The 18,068-nt window shown below is 48.1% G+C and overlaps 8 protein-coding genes across 8 annotated transcripts; 4 read left to right on the top strand and 4 right to left on the bottom strand.

Annotated features, from left to right (window-relative positions):
* Positions 1 to 948: 948 nt before the first annotated feature.
* K441DRAFT_563300 (kinase domain-containing protein) lies at positions 949 to 3,741 on the top strand (the record flags this gene model as incomplete). The annotated part of the gene is made up of 9 exons (XM_067643602.1): positions 949 to 1,071; positions 1,125 to 1,262; positions 1,317 to 1,427; positions 1,483 to 1,629; positions 1,677 to 2,047; positions 2,104 to 2,398; positions 2,459 to 2,662; positions 2,718 to 2,890; positions 2,949 to 3,741. 9 exons carry the CDS (start codon positions 949 to 951, stop codon positions 3,739 to 3,741), a joined length of 2,355 nt encoding a protein of 784 aa, XP_067503384.1.
* A 353-nt stretch (positions 3,742 to 4,094) lies between these two features.
* K441DRAFT_637153 (uncharacterized protein) lies at positions 4,095 to 6,505 on the bottom strand. Its single transcript, XM_067646497.1, has 5 exons — positions 6,212 to 6,505; positions 6,049 to 6,150; positions 5,830 to 5,998; positions 5,190 to 5,745; positions 4,095 to 5,133 (listed from the first exon to the last, which is right to left on the bottom strand). The coding sequence occupies exons 1-5, from the start codon at positions 6,345 to 6,347 to the stop codon at positions 4,195 to 4,197; spliced, it is 1,902 nt and encodes a 633-aa protein (XP_067503383.1). The 5' UTR covers positions 6,348 to 6,505; the 3' UTR covers positions 4,095 to 4,194.
* A 229-nt stretch (positions 6,506 to 6,734) lies between these two features.
* Positions 6,735 to 7,658, top strand: K441DRAFT_677759 (t-SNARE; the record flags this gene model as incomplete). Its single annotated transcript, XM_067651098.1, has 2 exons — positions 6,735 to 7,031; positions 7,140 to 7,658. 2 exons carry the CDS (start codon positions 6,735 to 6,737, stop codon positions 7,656 to 7,658), a joined length of 816 nt encoding a protein of 271 aa, XP_067503382.1.
* Positions 7,659 to 8,024: 366 nt separating this feature from the next.
* Positions 8,025 to 9,063, bottom strand: K441DRAFT_660650 (cytochrome c1 heme lyase). Its single transcript, XM_067648740.1, has 2 exons — positions 8,527 to 9,063; positions 8,025 to 8,470 (listed from the first exon to the last, which is right to left on the bottom strand). Exons 1-2 carry the CDS (start codon positions 9,009 to 9,011, stop codon positions 8,194 to 8,196), a joined length of 762 nt encoding a protein of 253 aa, XP_067503381.1. The 5' UTR covers positions 9,012 to 9,063; the 3' UTR covers positions 8,025 to 8,193.
* A 100-nt stretch (positions 9,064 to 9,163) lies between these two features.
* On the top strand, positions 9,164 to 10,871 carry K441DRAFT_696732 (diphosphomevalonate decarboxylase). The gene is made up of 2 exons (XM_067652922.1): positions 9,164 to 9,509; positions 9,558 to 10,871. Exons 1-2 carry the CDS (start codon positions 9,448 to 9,450, stop codon positions 10,693 to 10,695), a joined length of 1,200 nt encoding a protein of 399 aa, XP_067503380.1. The 5' UTR covers positions 9,164 to 9,447; the 3' UTR covers positions 10,696 to 10,871.
* Positions 10,872 to 11,184: 313 nt separating this feature from the next.
* Positions 11,185 to 13,118, bottom strand: K441DRAFT_660647 (DUF1977-domain-containing protein). Its single transcript, XM_067648739.1, has 3 exons — positions 12,687 to 13,118; positions 12,335 to 12,586; positions 11,185 to 12,153 (listed from the first exon to the last, which is right to left on the bottom strand). Exons 1-3 carry the CDS (start codon positions 12,964 to 12,966, stop codon positions 11,594 to 11,596), a joined length of 1,092 nt encoding a protein of 363 aa, XP_067503379.1. The 5' UTR covers positions 12,967 to 13,118; the 3' UTR covers positions 11,185 to 11,593.
* A 116-nt stretch (positions 13,119 to 13,234) lies between these two features.
* On the top strand, positions 13,235 to 13,992 carry K441DRAFT_660646 (uncharacterized protein). Its single transcript, XM_067648738.1, has 3 exons — positions 13,235 to 13,344; positions 13,410 to 13,609; positions 13,721 to 13,992. Exons 1-3 carry the CDS (start codon positions 13,278 to 13,280, stop codon positions 13,850 to 13,852), a joined length of 399 nt encoding a protein of 132 aa, XP_067503378.1. The 5' UTR covers positions 13,235 to 13,277; the 3' UTR covers positions 13,853 to 13,992.
* On the bottom strand, positions 13,986 to 18,068 carry K441DRAFT_660644 (ubiquitin conjugation factor E4). Its single transcript, XM_067648737.1, has 5 exons — positions 17,861 to 18,068; positions 16,930 to 17,811; positions 16,146 to 16,880; positions 15,429 to 16,093; positions 13,986 to 15,376 (listed from the first exon to the last, which is right to left on the bottom strand). Exons 1-5 carry the CDS (start codon positions 17,888 to 17,890, stop codon positions 14,470 to 14,472), a joined length of 3,219 nt encoding a protein of 1,072 aa, XP_067503377.1. The 5' UTR covers positions 17,891 to 18,068; the 3' UTR covers positions 13,986 to 14,469.

Genomic DNA, 18,068 nt, shown 5'->3' with positions numbered 1-18,068 from the left:
GATATAAAAGCAGAAGAGGTTTGAGCAAACCTGGTAACTAGAAAGCTCCGGCTTGCAGCTCTGCGCCATTGCCATTAAAGACAGCTCGTGGAGAGGAAGCTAGAGCTGGCCCTCCATATTGTGGCGCCCTCATTTGAGGTGTATGTACTCCTGATACTCCCAATTTCATATCTCTACCTTTAGATTTGCATACTGAGATTAAAAGAGCCTGCTAATGTAATATAAAAAGCTAGGGCAGAACCTCGCAAGCGTCCTTGGCCGCGTACGACTGCATGACAGGCAGAGCCGGAACCATCAGAAGGCGACTTGCGATATGACCTTTTACCATTGATTCATCATCGAAGGGCGAGAATTGCGTGATTGGGTTGCCGTGCAACAACAATCATTAAATAAGGAATGTCTCACCTGGTGGCTGTTGATTCGGTCTGCACTGACATCAAGGAGAGCTTGAACTGGCTCGTCAGAGAAGCAAAGGTGCTCGAAAGATGGCGATTTCATGCCTCCCCGCGAGCTTCGATTCATTTAGACAGAGTGAGGTGAGATGAGAGGCAGGCGCGGTGCGAGATGAAGTAGAAACGAAAGTGGAAAGCACCGATCCAAGCCTAATCTAGGCCGGTAGAGAGCATACCATTAAGACAGAAGCATGCGTAGATATGGCTTTTGTATTCGCAGCGCGCCCCTCATCTGAAGAAGGGAAGACGTCAACTGTGTTGTTGAGACGTGCGGCGGCAGGGTTAGGACGAGGAAGCTAAAACTAACTAGAAGCACACGCCAGAAGCTTAAACCTAATGCAGCCACAAGCTCGCGTACCTAATCTAATCGGTGCCAAGCTCTCCCGCATTCACATCGACCTCCGTTTGAAGTGGCCTTTCGGATGTAGACAGCTGTTCTTTCCCCTACTTTCGTCTTTATACTCCGTTAACTTGGGGGACCATCTTTTGGAAATCCATGGAATTTTTGAAGTCTGCTGTTGCCTCAGCAATATCCAAAGGGCCATCTTTTCCCTACGCATTTGGTGAAAGAGTTGACATCGACCAGTCCATCTGGACCCTGCATAACGGAACAAAGCGAGTACGACCACAAGTTCGTAGTCGTTAAGAGCACTATTAACCCGTACCTGCTAGGAAGATGGCTCGAGGTGCAGCATATTTTCCTTCGATATCGCCGCGAACAAGTCGCGACTGCCATTAGCACGAAATGCCCTGCGTAAATTGCGGACTATCCGCCATCCAGGAGTGATTAAAGTCCTTGATACCGTTGAAGTATGTATTGTAATCGCAAAATGACTGCGGGATATGAAACTTAGAGCGTTATAGACAGAAACGTACATTTACATTGCGACTGAACGTTTGACCCCACTAGGATGGCATACAAGGAGGAAGAGCCTTGCTGAGGAAACTATAAAATGGGGTTTACATAACATTGCTGTAGGTATAGCACTAGGTGATCAAGATCGGATGATTCTGATTTTCTGTGGTATAGAAAACAGTCAAGTTTATAAACGCAGAGGCTGCTTCTATCCATGGCTGTATCCGCACATCCTCTATTTTCACTGGCGAGAGCGGTGAGTGGAAGTTGGGGGGCTTCGATATTCTCAGCTCCGTGAAGGACGATGAAGCTATCATATATGTGTGTACAATTCCCTACACCCTTGGAGCAGTGTTGACAGCTGGCAGACTTACGGAACTCTAACCCCCGACTTCGGACGGTATGCACCACCCGAAGTATCAAATTCTGGTTGGGAAATTATCAAACGGAACCCAATTCATGCTGTTGATGCATATAATTTTGGAACCCTTATCGTCGAGGTGTTTAATGGCAGTTTTGTAGGCGCAGAAGTTGGACAAACCAAAAACTTGCCACCTAGTATGCACCAGAGCTACAGGCGACTGATTAATTCGAACCCAAAGGTCAGGCCTAGTGTCGCCCAGTTTTTGGATCAAGGGCGGAGGAATGGAGGCTTCTTTCAAACGCCGTTGATACAAATAACTGAGGATATCGAGAGTCTGGGCTTGAAAGCCGATGCAGAAAGAGACGAGCTCCTAAGGTGAGCCTTTCAATCAATTCAGAATTCATATGGCTAATGTACAACACACCTGCTAGCCAACTAGATGAAGTTTCCGATGATTTTCCTGAAGATTTTTCCAAGATGAAGATCCTCCCAGAGTTGCTTAAATCCGTTGAGTTTGGGGGTGGTGGTCCAAAAGTTTTTGGGGTTGTCATGAAAATCAGCTCGAAACTATCGGATGAAGAGTACGATGCGCAAATCACTCCAGTCATAGTGAGGCTATTCGCAAGCTCGGATCGAGCTATACGCGTGTGCTTGTTAGATAATTTTCCCCTTATGATTGACCATCTCTCACAGAAGATTGTTAATGATAAGATATTCCCTCAAATGGTGTGTGATCCCATCCAATCAACTTAATTTGTTGCGCCGGTGGTACTAACAGTTCCAAAGGTTACTGGGTTTACGGACGTTGCTCCTGTTGTACGGGAACAAACAGTTAAAGCCGTGCTTACAGTGGTTACCAAACTGTCAGATCGTACGATTAACGGCGAGCTCCTCCGGTATTTAGCAAAGACGGCAAACGACGAGCAACCTGGCATTCGTACAAATACAACAATTTGTTTAGGCAAGATTGCGCGTAATCTTGGCAGCAATGTGCGTTTCTTTACGATATGCTAAAAGGGGGTGGTAGCTAATGTTGACTTGATAGACTCGTACTAAAGTCCTCACCGCAGCTTTTGCAAGATCTTTGCGAGATCCTTTTGTACATGCTCGTAATGCCGCTCTAATGGCACTGGCCGCTACATCTGATTTATTTAGCGAAGAGGACTGTGCTGCAAAATTTCTTCCAGGAATTTGCCCCTCTCTGGTGGACAAAGAAAAGTAAGCTCATGAATCAAATTAGCATCACAAACTTCTCTAAACCTTCTGCCTTCTGTAGGATAGTTAGAGACCAGGCCAACAAAACCTTGGACCTTTATCTGCAACGCATTCGCAAATATAGCCAAAACCTTCCCGAGACTGCTTTACCACCTCAGACAACCATAGGACCAACGAGCGCCAACGCCCCGCGTATGGGTACCCCGCAACAAGACACTTCGTGGGCTGGCTGGGCTATATCTTCCTTTACAAACAAACTTGCATCGGCTAGCGGGGAAATGCAATCTAATACTAACGGCAGTGAGGTCGCTCAGCAACAGCAACGCCCATCATCAGTACCCCCCACAACTTCTTATAACAATGAGAGGCCTACAACAACCAACCCATTTCAACATGGTAGCCTAGCTAAACCTAGCCGCAATCCTGCTAACACCTTTGCCCCAACATCCTTAGAGACTGCAAACAACGAAATTGAGACTGAAGATTTTGGCGCCGCATGGGGTGACGAAGAAGTGGGGGCAGATACGTCTACGTCCTTCGACCCGTTTGCCCCAAGTGCGCTCTCAGACACTCCTGCAGCCACTTATGACGACAAAGGCGAGCCTGATTTCGCGGGTTGGCTGACCGCGCAAGCCCAAGCGAAACAGAAAGCCAAGAATTTATTGCCTAAGGGCTTAGCCAAACCATCACAAACAACTTTGAACAGGCCAAGCATAGGAGCGAGATCAAACACCACTGGCCAAGTAGCGATAAAGAAGGCGGCCGTGTTACCAGCGAGAACGAAACCCGCCGCGTCTGTGAAAAAGGCTCAGCCGAAAGAGGAAGACGAAGGATGGGGTGATGCCTGGGACTGATCGGGAAGCCTGATTTAGCTCTTGATTGATTTGCGATGGGCGCATCGAAGCTTGAGTTTCTTTTAAGTACTCTGTGCTATAGCGGGGCATTATAGAGGTGCTGGGCGATATGGATCATCCAATTCATCGTCGTATTGGGGGTAAATAGTGGTCATTCCACATGTTTGAGCTATTTGGTGCCTGTCAATCCTCGGTGTACTACGTATATCACTCTATGGAAGATGTTAGAAGGTTTAATGAGTACTGATGTAGACTCTAGCCGAAGTTGAATAGGCGAAGCTGGAGCTCGGCTGACCAGCACTCAAATTCGTGTTCTCAGTTCTCCAATTTACCCTAAATGAATACCCTTGAAAGTCTACGCTGAGCAATAGCATGCATGCATACATGCATTCATTATTTTATTTGGTGTCGTGCTATCTCTCTAAACATATTATACATTCTCACTCAAGCTTTTCATTTCTTTTCAATCATCTCTTTGTCTGCAGGTTTCCGATCCTTCTGTGCTAATTCCTTCGCCTCAACGATTTCCGTCTTGGTAATATCCATAGCTTCCAGATATTCTACGAATGCGAGAACAATTTTCTCCAGTCCACTCTTAAGTACTTCGAGCAGTTCTTCCGTCTCTGGGATCCTCCTGATTTCATCCTCATTCTTCCCTTCGAGATCAGTGTCCGTCCAGTGAACCTCGATACCGCTCACAAACCCCTCAATTTGCTTGATTGCTGTTACGAAGGCCCTGATAATCTCTGGAATATCTTTGTAGACCTGGCCTAAACTGTCTTCTTTCAAACTGCAGACTGCAAGGCCTGTAAGAGCACTCGCAGCGTCAGCAATCATACCGGCGCGACCGTAAGGTGTTCCAGCTACAACCAATTTTGCATTTCGTCGGAGAGACTTGCGGAATGGGGTGCCGATAGGAGAGCGGATAACAAGCAAAAGTTGAGTTTGTAACCGGCTAGTTAAAGTACCAGAGCTGAGCTGTGCCTTCCTTTCGGAGGCTAATAAAGTGTTGCTGTACTCGAGGAGCCTCTGCGTAGGGGGACTCGATCCGGGAGGAGAAGCGTGTGTCTTGGCAAAGTCGCTGGCGAAATTACCAAGCTTGTCAAGCCGTGTAGAAGGGTGAGCATTTTTGCCGATAATCTCGTCCTCTTTCAGAGGTTGCGAAATTCGGGGAAGGGTTTGGACAGGTTCCGGCTTCTTCATGGCACCAGGATCTGGAGTAGGAGATTGAACGGCCTGAATTCGTTCGCTAACACCTCTAATCTCGGCGAGGCAGACAGCGAGGACCTGTTTCCAAGTCGAACCATTCTTGCGATCAATTTCTTCGTAAATAGATCTACGGCGCGTGTCGAATCGCTCCGTAATCAGGACGAGCTCCCAGAATGCAACATTCTATGATAGCATTAGCTTTATTAGGGCCTAAGAATATATAAATAGGGGGAACATACTCTTGGCACTTCCTTTTTAGCTTTGAGACCATTTAAGAGACTCCCATTGGGATCTTTGGAGTCATCCGTGATTGGCTTCTCCTTTTTCAGTGGTTCTTGAGCAAAATATGCATCGAATGCCGTATTTGTGAATTGCCATAACAAGGTTAGGAGAAATCCTTCGACGACGAATCGAGCCCAAAGTTCTGCGAGCGCTGGGTTTGCGCTAGGTCTAGATGTTTTCGCCAGGCTGAAGATCCACCTCCCAAACCTATAATTCCATTCCCATACTGCTTGCCGCAAGAAGACAAAATATAGCAAGCTCCCGCCGAAGAGAACAAATAGCATAATAATAAAGGAATTGGAAACCATCTGTTTCGATTTCGCCCAAATTTGAGTACGGGGCATTATGGAGCTGTCACCTGTGTTGTTGGATTTCTTCTGTCCCTTCAAAACGGGGAAGGCGACCCTGTCGTAATCTTTGTATAGGTGAATCGTTGATTGCGCCACTGCTAGACACAAGAACATGAACCGAAGAAACATTGGTCGTTCATTTAACCGAATACGCTCGTGGGTTCTAACAGTCATTAGCAAGCTCCATATGCCTAACGAGGAACGTACAACGGCCTGGGGGTGGAGGGAACGATAGATTTAAATGTACCTTCCATAGTCCGTAAAGCCCAATTTAGCATTCGGAGCTTGCGACCAAATATAAGTTTCGACGAACAACCATGTTGAAACTATATACCAAAATAGGGTCATAATAGTATTGAGACGAAATAGGTATTTGAAGAAGGTTTCGAAAGGGTAATTTGTTGTTCTTTCACCAACTGAGAGCCTGTCAGTGCGTTCAGTCGCCCTTAATACCAGGTTTACTAACTGTGCATCTGTGAGACTCTTAACACGTAAATAGCCATGCTTGCTATACATAGCAAGCCAGTCCTAATTCCAGCAAAGCCTAAGGGAAACCACGGCCAAAAGACTGTAGTGTAGAGGTTAGCCTTTCCCCGCTGTTGAACTTTGTTCAGCCATGGACTGCTCACAGTTGTTCCATTCTCCCATCCACACAGCTTCCGTATAACATAGACAAATTGTAAGGGTGAAGGCACTTGTGAATCTCCGATGAAGTGCTGGGGTTAGAAAATCCCGGTATGGCCTTGCTGTTGTTCGTGGACTCATGGTTTCGATGAGGGTTGCTTTGTTTGCTAGAAGGAGTGGAGAGCACTGTGGCGGAAAACTTGCGGCTCAATTCACATCAGCCTAGTAAAGAATGACAAAGTGGGCGACTGTTTAATAGTGAAGGAGGAAGGAGAGCGTTGGTTTTGGCAGCCCGCGTTGTCCTCTCTTCAGAGGAGCTCCAAGCAAAACATTCGCCAAGACGGGAGCTTGGCGACAGGGCGGCACCTGCTTCGGCCCTTCCATCATAAGCGTAGGAGCGCCATAGGCACCTCTTTCCCACAGAGCATCTTGCCATCTTTTCCAACTAACAACTTCCTATTATCCTCCTATACCGATGACCTTCGGCAAGTTCACATAGCTTTATTTCATTCAGGATTTAGTAAAACCATGTCCTTCCAGGATTCATCAGCCCTCGAGTCGCAGCCGACGACCTGGAGGCGCGAGGACGACCCTCAATACAGCGACGACCCCGAATTCCGTCACTTTACACAAGATCTGTCCGACAGACTCTTTTCCTTGACCTCTAATATATCGCGACTCTCAAGCCAAGTCGCTCTGCTTGGCACAAAGCGGGAGACTGAGCGGGTGAGGGAGAGAGTGCGGGACTTGATCGACGAAACTTCAGCAAGCTTTAAAGATATTGGAGAGGGCCTTAAGAAGGTTTCTACGTGGCATGACTTAGGGGTACGTATCCTGAGCTTGTACCTCTGGAATTTAGTGTCGTGATTATTTCATTACATGGCCTGATAGCCACAGACAGCTTATCAATGCTAACGGGTACTTCCGGCACAGCCATCACAGAAATTCACTCAAGGAAAGCTCAATCGAGAGTTCAAAGCTTCTCTCACCGAATTTCAGGTACTCCAACGTCAAGCAATTGAAAAAGAGCGGGCATCCGCCTCCGCAGCTCGTGCTGCGCTCCAGGACCAATCAGGATCGCCAACTCAAGAGCACGGCGGGTTTGGACAGCAGCAAGAGCAGGAACAGCTACGACTGGCATCTCAAGACGAGGTTGACTTTCAGGAATCACTAATTATCGAGCGGGAATCCGAGATACGCAACATCGAACAATCTGTTGGCGAACTAAACGAGCTCTTCCGAGATGTCGCTCACATGGTACACGAACAGGGTGAACAGCTCGATCTTATTTCGGAACACGTCGAGATTACGAACGAAGCCTCGCAGGGCGCGCACAAAAACCTTGTTCAAGCTAGCAGATACCAGAAGAGTGCACGAAGCAAGGCATGCATCCTATTGATTATCCTAGCAGTGGTACTTACTATTATTATCCTGGCAGTTGTTGTAGATTAGCTATTTTTTCATCTGGCCACAAATTTACTTCGTGCTGATTTTGGGGAGTTCGTTGGTTTGGTTTGAGCATTAGCTATGCCGATGGCGTACGGCGTGATACTCCCTCCGTAAGGGTGGCAAGGTTTGAAGTACATAAGTTTCATTTATATCTTGTCATCAGATGTAGGATTATTGGAGAGGATTCTTTGTAGGAGAGTGTTTTCTATGAGCGGTTACTTTCCAATACCACCGCGGCTGTGCAAAATCCTGGCGTTCTTTCTCCTTTACTTTGCAATATCGATCAACGCAAGCCTAGGCTTGCGCTGCAACAGTTCTATAATTAAACCACAATACTTAGTTTCCCCCAGCATGAAAGAAACTGTCGTTTGCTGTCAGGATTCTTCCGAATCGATTACAGGGTCCCCGCCCCGAGCTATAATAACAGCTAATATAGTACATTTTTACACGCACACTACTACGTCTCGGTTTGAACGCCAGTGCTATGCCCCTAATACCAAAGCTCTATGCTTACACCAAAGTTACCCACATCATAATTTCATAAGCCCATTAACCTGCTCACCCTCATTTTCCATCCTTCAAAGCTATTTAACTTCGGCCTTACATCGAGGTAGAAGTTAAGTTCTTTGCCAGCCTTCTTCTCGTCTCTTCCAGCATAGAAATCTATTACATACTCGATCTTCATCCCGCACCTATCTACGACCCAGTCATGTCTATCAAAAGGCGGTTGATATCCCAGAAGGGTATTGAGTCGCGCCCTAGGAGTCAAAGCGGATGAGAGACCGCTGAATGATTCGAGGCGAGGACCACCACATCTAAAGACGTCAGATGGCAAAGATATGTTGTATGTGCTGTTATATGCGCGACTTACGATTCGCCTCCCCTTCTCATTTCCCATTCTTTAATTTCCTTCCATGCTTGCTCGTTCACCGCATTGTGGATTGGCACGATTGTCCTCATGTCTGCTTCATCTGGGCTATAGTTCTTCCTCTTCATGGCATTGAAAAACATTTGCTCAGATGGATATATCCAATTCCCGCTACTCTTGTCCGACCCCGTCTCCTGCTCATTGTTCGCTGGTCCTGCAGGTCTCGAAGAGTCTCTCGGAAGTGCCCGTGGAATAGAAGAGATCTCACGGTCTACCTTAAGATGAGCCCTCATAAGAGACGATAATGAATTGGTTGGCTGGGGGAGGGTGGGCTGATCCATCTGGGACGAATCGCAGCTTTCGGCCTGGAGGGGTGATGCAAGAGGTTTTCCAGATGGCTTCCGCGATTTTGCTTGCTCGAGCCATGCTGCGCGAGTTTTGTGATCTACAGGGCAGGCTGCAGGTGACGCCTCGGCTTCGTTAGTCATGACTGACGGGTGTATAGAGATAGAAAGAAGTTTTGTGCAGGGTAGCTTCGCGATGATGCGGAATCAAGTTAAGCTCATCGCCAAGCTCGGATGGCTTGCGAACAGAAAGCAGGCATCACAAAGCATGCAGGGTCCAGCACCACTCCGCCATTCTCAGCTCCGTTTCCACCCCACTCCACCCCTCCCCTCCCTCCTCCCCCAGCGTCACACTACATTATCACGTTATGCACCTGTCAATTGCCTTCCCCCATTACGACTCCTTCGAATAGCCCACGCACCCTTAGGTACAGCCCCTGTTTTAGAACTCCGTCTCGCGTAAGCAGTGTGGTAGACCGCACCTCCGTCGGACTGCCGTTATACTTGGCTCTTCCGTTTGAAATTAACCTCTCCTCCACTTTCGACCGCCGTATCTTCTAGCAAACAATTATCATCAACAATGGCAGATAATAAAGTGTACAGAGCGAGCACAACAGCTCCTGTGAATATCGCTGTTATCAAGTACGCCCCAAATGCCTTCCCGAAGAGCTGATTCTAATTCTCTTGTAGATACTGGGGGAAACGCGACCCTAAACTCAATCTCCCCACGAATTCCTCTCTCTCTGTCACCCTCTCACAATCTGACCTCCGCACCCACACCACTGCCTCTTGCAGTCCTAAATTTACATATGAAGATTCTCTCCTCCTCAATGGCTCTCCTCAAGATGTCTCAGGCGCTCGCACCCAAGCCTGTTTCCGTGAGCTTCGTGCCCTTCGCAAGAAACTCGAAGCCGAAAACCCTTCCACTCCGCCTCTATCTACCTACCCCTTAAAGATTGCCAGCGAGAACAACTTCCCCACAGCCGCCGGTCTCGCGAGTAGTGCGGCTGGGTTTGCGGCGCTCGTCCGCGCAATCGCAGATCTCTACCAACTTCCTTCCTCTCCCACAGAGCTCTCTCGTATCGCACGCCAGGGTTCTGGATCGGCGTGCCGCAGCTTATTCGGCGGCTACGTGGGCTGGGAAATGGGCAGCGCGGCCGACGGCTCAGATAGCGTGGCATATGAGGTCGCGCCGGCATCCCACTGGCCAAACATGNGCGCTCTGATTCTCGTTGTCAGTGCAGCAAAAAAAGGCGTGAGCAGCACGACAGGCATGCAGACGACCGTTGCGACCTCTGCTTTATTCCCGGCGCGAGCCAACGAGGTCGTGCCGAAGCGGATGAAAGAGATGGAGGAGGCAATTGCAGCAAAGGATTTCGAGATGTTTGGTAAGGTAACAATGAGGGATAGCAACGGGTTCCATGCCACATGTTTGGACACAGAACCACCGATTTTTTATATGAACGATGTCTCGAGGGCAGCAATTAGAATCGTGGAGGGAATAAACGCCGCAGCGGGAAAGACGATCGCCGCATACACATTTGACGCCGGCCCAAACGCTGTCATTTACTACCTTGAAGAGAACGAGAAGGCAGTGGCGGGCCTCTTCAAGGCTATGCTGGGGGCAAAGGAAGGTTGGGGTGGAAACAGGGGTGCCGCTGTTCCTGTTAACGATGAGGCCATGGCGAAGGTCGAAGATCATGCTGCTCCGGTGTCCACGACGCTAAAGGAGGGTGTAAGTCGAGTGATATTAACTGGTGTCGGTGAGGGGCCGGTGAAGACGGAAGATAGCCTCATCGATGAAGCGGGAGAGGTAATCCATCGGTGATAGTAGGAGGACATGGAAATGTTGTAAAACTCCATGTCTCCAAAAGCTCACTTCAACACGAGCGCATTAGCATCATTAAGTCGAGGAGTGTGGCATGATTTATAGAGAAGGGCCTATCTTCTTACTCTTGTATAGGAAAAATAAAGCATTTGTTATGATATCCTAGAGCTGAGCTGTTCTTTTCACGAGTAAAGTCAACTAGTCTGACAGCCCAACTACCTGAAACTAGAAATGTGCTATTGAATCCCGTAGGAGAATAGGAAAATAGATGCATAAGGACTCTTGATATAATTTGAGGGATCCTGAGCCCTCACCCATTGTTCGAGAACGTGAATAAAGGAATTGCCAAGCTTTTCTCGAGTGTCCCGCCGCGAGTTCAAAGCGGTTAAGACCTATCAGAGGTACACTTTACCCAGCATTTGGGGTGTAGTTGCATTTTATGGCCCCGATGATACTTCAAAAATCCTAAGATCATATTAGAAATCTCGAAATTTCACGGATGTGTATGCACTTGGAACTTTCCAACTGACTTTCACCAGTTTAGGTACTGAAACGAGTGTACTCTAGAAAGAAATAAGAAACACCGACGTGCTCATTGGGGGGAAAGTAGAAAGAAAGTAAAGTTTGATATACATATTCAAGTAGGGGATGCCAGTTAATGCAGTCGTACGAACTAGTCCTTTCGTCTAGAATTCAAATCAAAATTTCACCCACGCGCTTGCCCGCTCACTCTAGAGGAATTCCTACTGGCAAGCAACCACTCAACGCCGAGTACGCCACCCTATTTCCCCCATCCGCCCCCCCCCCTAAAGATATAAAGAACCCGCCAGGGCCAACGAATCATATACAACAATAAACAGTAAATCCAACCCCGGCGTCGCCACATAATTATTTTAATTCACTGCACCACATACCCGAGCTCCCTCAATCTCTTACAATTCTTCATGTCAAGCTTTCGCGCTTCCACCATTTTTTCCTCGTCTTGGAAGAACCAACCCTGAGCATCCTGCATCATTCGGGCCTGTTTCTGTTGTTCCATCTCACAGCCCACATTCAGCTGGTGTACATATTTGATCTCTGCCGACTTGTCCAACTCTCGCCACTTCTTTGCACTATAATCCTCCACTTCGGCAGGATTCACCCAGTAGGGGATCTTGAGACGTGTGGAGGTCCGTATTTGCGTATTCGGTGGTTTAGCGGTGTCGAAGCGAACTGAGGGCCCCTGGGGTGTTGGTGCGGAGCTGAAGAAGGAGGAGAGAAGGGGGAGAATGAATAAGAGGAGAAGGGGCAGGAGAGAGGATAAGGCACTAGACGCGCTCGGCGAAGGCTCGAAGCCGGGGGTTTGCGCTGTAGTGGGTCGTCTACGTGGCCGTCCGCCGCCGAATTGGTGCACACGGATGCCGGGACCACCACCTATATTAAAAACAAAGTTCGGCCCTGTATCGAACAGACCGCCTCCTGAGTGGTTACGTTAATAGGGGTTCGAGCGGTCAACGATGTTCAAAAAGAGGGGGACGGTGGGAGGGGAAGTGGAACTGATAGCGATGCTTGGAGTGTGCTGGAGGGTTGGGGGAGGGTTGGGGATTGGTCTGATGCTGATATTGTTTTGAGGTGGGCGGATTTGGGTTCTGTTGCATACCAAAAGGTCCTCCGAATCCACCGCCCATCCCCCCCCCGAAAAACTGTCTGAACATCTCCTCGGGCGATATTTCCTCTTCCCACATCGGACCCTGTCGGCCTGGAGTAGCGCCAGAGGAACGCGCAAAGTTGCTGAAGGGGGAGGCGCCAGAGGCGGAGCTGCTGGGAAAGCGGTTGTCGGGATCCCCACCAAATTTATCGTACTTTGCTTTCTTGTCCGGATCAGAAAGAACTTGGAAGGCCCGCGAGACCACTGTTGATGTTGAAGATAAATATTAGCTCTCCGGTTATGGCAAAGATAGCGCATCCTATTCGCATCTATCCCAAGTACTGTACGATTTCTGGGTACTAACTCTTAAATGCCTCGTCAGCGCCTTCATAGCCATTCTTGTCCGGGTGTGTTAGAAGGCTAAGTTTTCGATATGCCTTCTTTATTTCCCCTTCAGATACTGTTGCTTTCACTTCTTCTAAACCTAAGATCTCGTAGAAAGCCGTGGGAGAGCATCGCTTTATCCGTATTACGGCTGTCTTCTGCTCAACTGTAAATGCTCGTCCGGAACTTCCATCGTGATGCGCGCGGTGTTTGGCGTCGCCGTTAGGTTTGGGGTCCGCTCCGCTAGCTTTGGCGGACATTGCGATGAAGGGCGGTGTGTGCCCGTGGTGGGAGTGTTGGACCTCGACGATGCAAGGATTGGGGAAATATTGGAACAGATTAACAACAAGCAGAAGAAGGATAGATGCACTGGGAGCTGATGGTGATGGGGCGCCGAGGGGGTTGTTTGGCGGCACCCTGTATTATTTAGATGCCACTTTGAACTGTCCTGATTCCTGAAGCGACCTGGGGCCTGTGCGCCAAACTTGCTATGACGGCAGCAGCAAAGAAGGTCGGGCTGTTTTAACACAACATCCTTCTCGAGCCTTCAATCAGCTATATTTTTGCAGCCATGCCGGACCAACATACGGAAGAAAGGGTAAAGCAAGGCACCATTCACTCATTGCGGACATGGGGAGGTTTGCACTCCAATTCCGCTGTTTTCCAGTAGTTCAGATGCTCATTCACGCATGAAATCTTCTAGAAAATCCGCTGCCACCAACGCTGCTTGCAACCTTGATAACAGCACAGCATATGCGCCCATTTCAGCCACTGCCAATGATATTCCCTCCAATTCTCCTCTTCTCAAGTTACCTCAACATCAACTCCTATAAAATAGACGCTGCGGGTATCACTGCGGCCTGGAGCGGATTATATCTGTTGTTGGCAAGCCGTCGTAAACAGGTGAGTCTATCCAATACGTTCGAGAGCTGCCTTGCTACGGCATTACGTTGCAGCCATTGGGTCAACCACACCTAATTTCCATGAGTATTAACCTATTCTTGATTATCATAGGGGCTAGCAAAGAAATTTGGTGCCCGAGGGATAATACGTGGTGCAACCTTGGGTCTTTGCGCTACCAATCTGGCCGGATGCGGTGTTGCATATGCATTTGGACGGCGCAAAACAGATGAAGAGTCAACGTGATCGTTAAAGAGCAAAGTTTGTAAGATTTATGTACTATAGTCTATGCAAGAGGTAAGAAGCGCGACTTTGAGCGCTATGCGTGCTCGAATTATCCTATCATTTATGTGATACACTGAGGTAGCATAGAAACTGTGGCAATCGATTCTCATCCTTGCAGGCCTGCGACACCACCAGAAACCATTGCAACAGCCTCAAAAGCGTCCATTGCATCCTACTAGTCACTTGGCTTTCGAGGATACCACGCAACAGAAACCCTGGGAATTCTCTTGTTAGAGGAAGCCTTCTACTATAGCCACCAAAGGCCTCCTACAGTTAGTGTTTAGACCTATAATATCACCGCAATTTCTACCGGCTCTATACAGCTGGCACTGCGGGCCAGAGCTCCCATTTCGTTACATTCTTATAAGTTATTTTGCACAACACTCCTTGCAGCGGCCTGATAAGATGCCTGCAATCCAAACGCCGCGACTAAACGCACAATGTTGTATCCTTTGACCTCTAATGATACGCGGTTACGCCAGACGCCTATAATGCATATCGCGCCACACCAGAACAAACAAATGCCTCGTTTCGCGCCTTTTCCGTCACAGCCACTAGATCCCGGGGCTATGTCTCGGTCAAGCTGACGTATCCATTGGCTCTCCTTCCACAGCAGCAGACGTTTCTCCGATCTTCTTGCCCCTTTTTTCTGCCTTGAACGCCTCGATGCGCGCCTTCATCTCTACATCAGGGATCACATCCTCAATCTTTAATGGCGTGCGATTAAAGGGATCGTTCGGATCACTCAGTAGATGACTCCGAAGCGTGCTGCGGTCAAGAGTGACCCTGCTCCTTGGTAAGATGACAGGATCCTCCATCAATGTTGCCATCAATGGATCGCAAAGCTCGTCAGGAATATCTCCATAATCCTGCTCCTCCTGCTCATCAGCCTCTTTAGCTGCTTGGATCAGATTGCCTAATTTCTCCCATTCCTGGAGCTGTTCGGGCGATTTGAGAGCATATCGTTGCATAATAGTCATTGCTTTCGTGAAGTTGGAAGGTTTGTATGAGCGCCCATCTCGTGCAACAGCTCTGTGGAATGCAGTCTTGTCTTTCAAATTAAGGTAGACATCGACGATCTCAGCGAGCATTTGCTTCGGCCTCCAGCCGTACTCCTCACCATTCTCAACCTTCAAGTTCGAGGACTTAGGGCCTACCAGCGCATCCAGATTGTAGTCCAACATGTCAGCCAAACGTTGAACGATTTCCGGCATAGTAAAGGAGTCTTCCAGGGCTTCCGTGAAGAGCTTTAACATTGCAACAGTCTCATTAGTCAGCTGCATGTACCCTTTTGCTTTGCTTTGAGCAGCTGATAAGGCTTCTTCCTTTTCTTGCCGAGCATTGGCATCTAGCGACTCCGGGGGGCTATGGAGCTCTTTCGCTAGGTCGTGTATTTGCTTAAAAGCGGTGAATGACTCATCCAGGACAAATGTAACATCGTTGAGTAAGAGGTTGACGAAACGGACGAAGAAGTCAAGGTTAAGTCTGCGGACCATTAGTCATAGTATTAAGGCATAAAAGGTTCCGATAAACTCGCCTTGCTTCAGTCCCCAGATTTTCGCGATATATTGGATTCGGCCAGATACACCTGATCACTTGGAAGATCTCGTAGCGAATGTTGAATTTGTCAAAGAACTGTGTATGGGTGCCTGTGCTTTCGCATTCGATATAAAACTTCATGAGAGCGTGAAGTAGATGTTTTGTTGCAAAATCGGATGCGTAGAGAAGATCACCTAAGACTCCTTTAGCCCGGCCGTATATGGGCCAGACACCATGGAATAGGATTGTGACCAGTCCGGACTTCAAATAAGGATTTTTAATATACTCCGAGCTACGCAAAAATGTTATGCAGATCATCATCAGCTCGTCACATTGGGTAGACGTAATAATTTGCGGTATGTTCCTAGTAATAAACTTGAAGTTATCAACAATGTCTTCGAGAAAATACTCAGGAAGACATTTGAAAACTTCAGGTTGTTCTTCAACGAGAGGAAGTTGCAAAGGTTGCCGAGGAAAATTCAGTCCGGGAGATACAAGTCTGAGTAACCAGACGATAACATATCTCATGAATTGCATAGAGCGTGCTTGACTAAGTTCGTCAAGGAGGACTCCCTGAATGGCCAGGATAGTACAGTGCCCTTTCTCTAATTGATCTTTAAGCTTTTTCAAATGTGCTTCAAACATTGCAAGTTGTGCTGGGTTCTAAATCAATGTGATTAGCCTGGGCATCATCTAAGGTGTCAGTATAGCTCACCTGCGCAAACTTGTGTCTCTCAACTTCAAACTTTTCCAACTGCTTTTCCATCCACTTCACATCTCGCTGGAGTTGCGATAGTTTAGTGTTTGCAGCCTCGGTGCCATAGTGATGAGCGGCAACTGTGAGGAAGAAGATTTCAGTAATGAAGTTAGTTGTACCGCCCACTTTATTTGCGTAGAAATGATCTGAGGCATGCTGGTCGGTACTGATCTTGGTCTCATCTTCAATAAGCACTCGAGGGTTCCTCCTCAGATACTCAACATCAATCCGATCAATTTTGGAAAAAGTAGCGTCCATGAACGGCTCGCATAAGCGATCCAATATCACTGTTACGTTGACCATGAAACCATCCGACGAAACCGTTTTAGGATCTACCTGCATGGCTCTCCGCTTGTGGTTGGCATTTACGGTCAATGCGAACCAGTTGAGGATTTTTTCTCTTGAATCTTTGGTTTTAATGAAGCAGTTTGCAATGTCGAAAAGCTCATCTTGGTGTGTTTGTAATGTCATGCGAAGGGCCTTCTGAGAATTGGCAATATAAGCCTTATCCCTAGTTTTGGGACTAGAGAAATAGTTTAGAGCAACTTCCCCTTGCATGGGAGACAGGCAGAAAAACGGTCCTAGAAGCGTGCTAGTCTCAATATGCTGAGCAGGTACGTCCGGTGGCAAAAACATTGATGATTGAGTGAGGGCAAGCAGCAGGGGTTGGTATCTGACAAAGTTACGCATAGCCTATCGTTTATTAGTAAAATGTAGTATTAGCAGGAAATGCTTCAAATACCAGAATGTAGGGTTTGTAATCGTCATTCATTGACAGCTTGGAAAGCTCTCTGCTGAGCTGCTCCATAGCGCCAACAAGGGCTTCCTTGACACTCTCGTCTTCATTAAACCGTGAGACAGCTTCGCTAAGAAAATCATGGCATATCCCTCGATCGTGCTCAGAGTCTACCAAGAGACGTTCGGCGAGGGGGTTTACCGGAGATGGCTCTTGGCCAAACATGTCGGGCATAGTTACGGCGAAAATGCAGTAACTGAAGCAAAGTCTGCGAGCCTCTTTCAGGATGCCGAATCGGGGATCATTACTACGCATACCCCTGAACATCCTTGATACTCGCTTCCAACATCCTAATAGATAATCTAGAGGCTCTTCCTCCTGCAGGTTGGATGCAGCTTCCAGTATTGCTTGATCAAGGACGCTTATGCTAAGTCGTACGGGTACCCCTTCATCTTCAAGATCTGATCTAACGCTCGGAAGATAATAAACACGATGTCCATGAGCGTCTCGAGTTGTACTTGGATCCAGACTCAGCCTGAAGATAGTGTTGAGAGTCCTGTCTTCCCAAATCTCTATCGAATCACGGCTGCCTTGTTGTGACCGGGGTAGGACGTCTGTGCTACCATCTCCATTTTGTGATAGCGTGGGCTTTGGTTTGATGTTTATACGTGGTGGTGCCTTGCTATCTGCTTTAACCCCGAGCTGAGCAAAAGGGTTGGCCTTGGGTAGATCTGATGTCTTGGGCGTCTCCGCTTGTTGGGCAGGCTGGGAGTCTTCCGGCTGTGGTGTCGACGGAATTGGGGAAGATGAAGCTGGCCTTGGAGGCGCACTTGGCTCTCCATTTGCAGTTGGCTGACCTCCGAGCTTCGCAAGCCGCTTCATGCGGATCTATAGAGTGTTAGTGGGGTACTTGTATGAGACTGCAGCTCTCAGCTACCTTGTCCGCGTCCGACTGCAAGTCCGCCATTCTGATGAGAGCTTCGAGAGTAGTAGGTTTGCTTCTGTAATGCTACAGCTGTGGCGGAGTGCGTGTTAGTGAGAAAGGTTGTTAAGGCTGGTCGAAAGAAAGTGGTAGAGCCCAGCAGCTCGAGCTACAATGTCGGCCAGGCACCGTAGGCGAAGGTTTATCGCTAATGTTGCTGGCT

This window comes from Cenococcum geophilum (genome assembly GCF_001692895.1).
Source record: "Cenococcum geophilum 1.58 unplaced genomic scaffold K441scaffold_24, whole genome shotgun sequence".
NCBI lineage: Eukaryota > Fungi > Ascomycota > Dothideomycetes > Gloniales > Gloniaceae > Cenococcum > Cenococcum geophilum.
The sequence above is the reverse complement of the archived record's forward strand: the minus strand, read 5'-3'. Positions and strand labels throughout refer to the sequence as shown.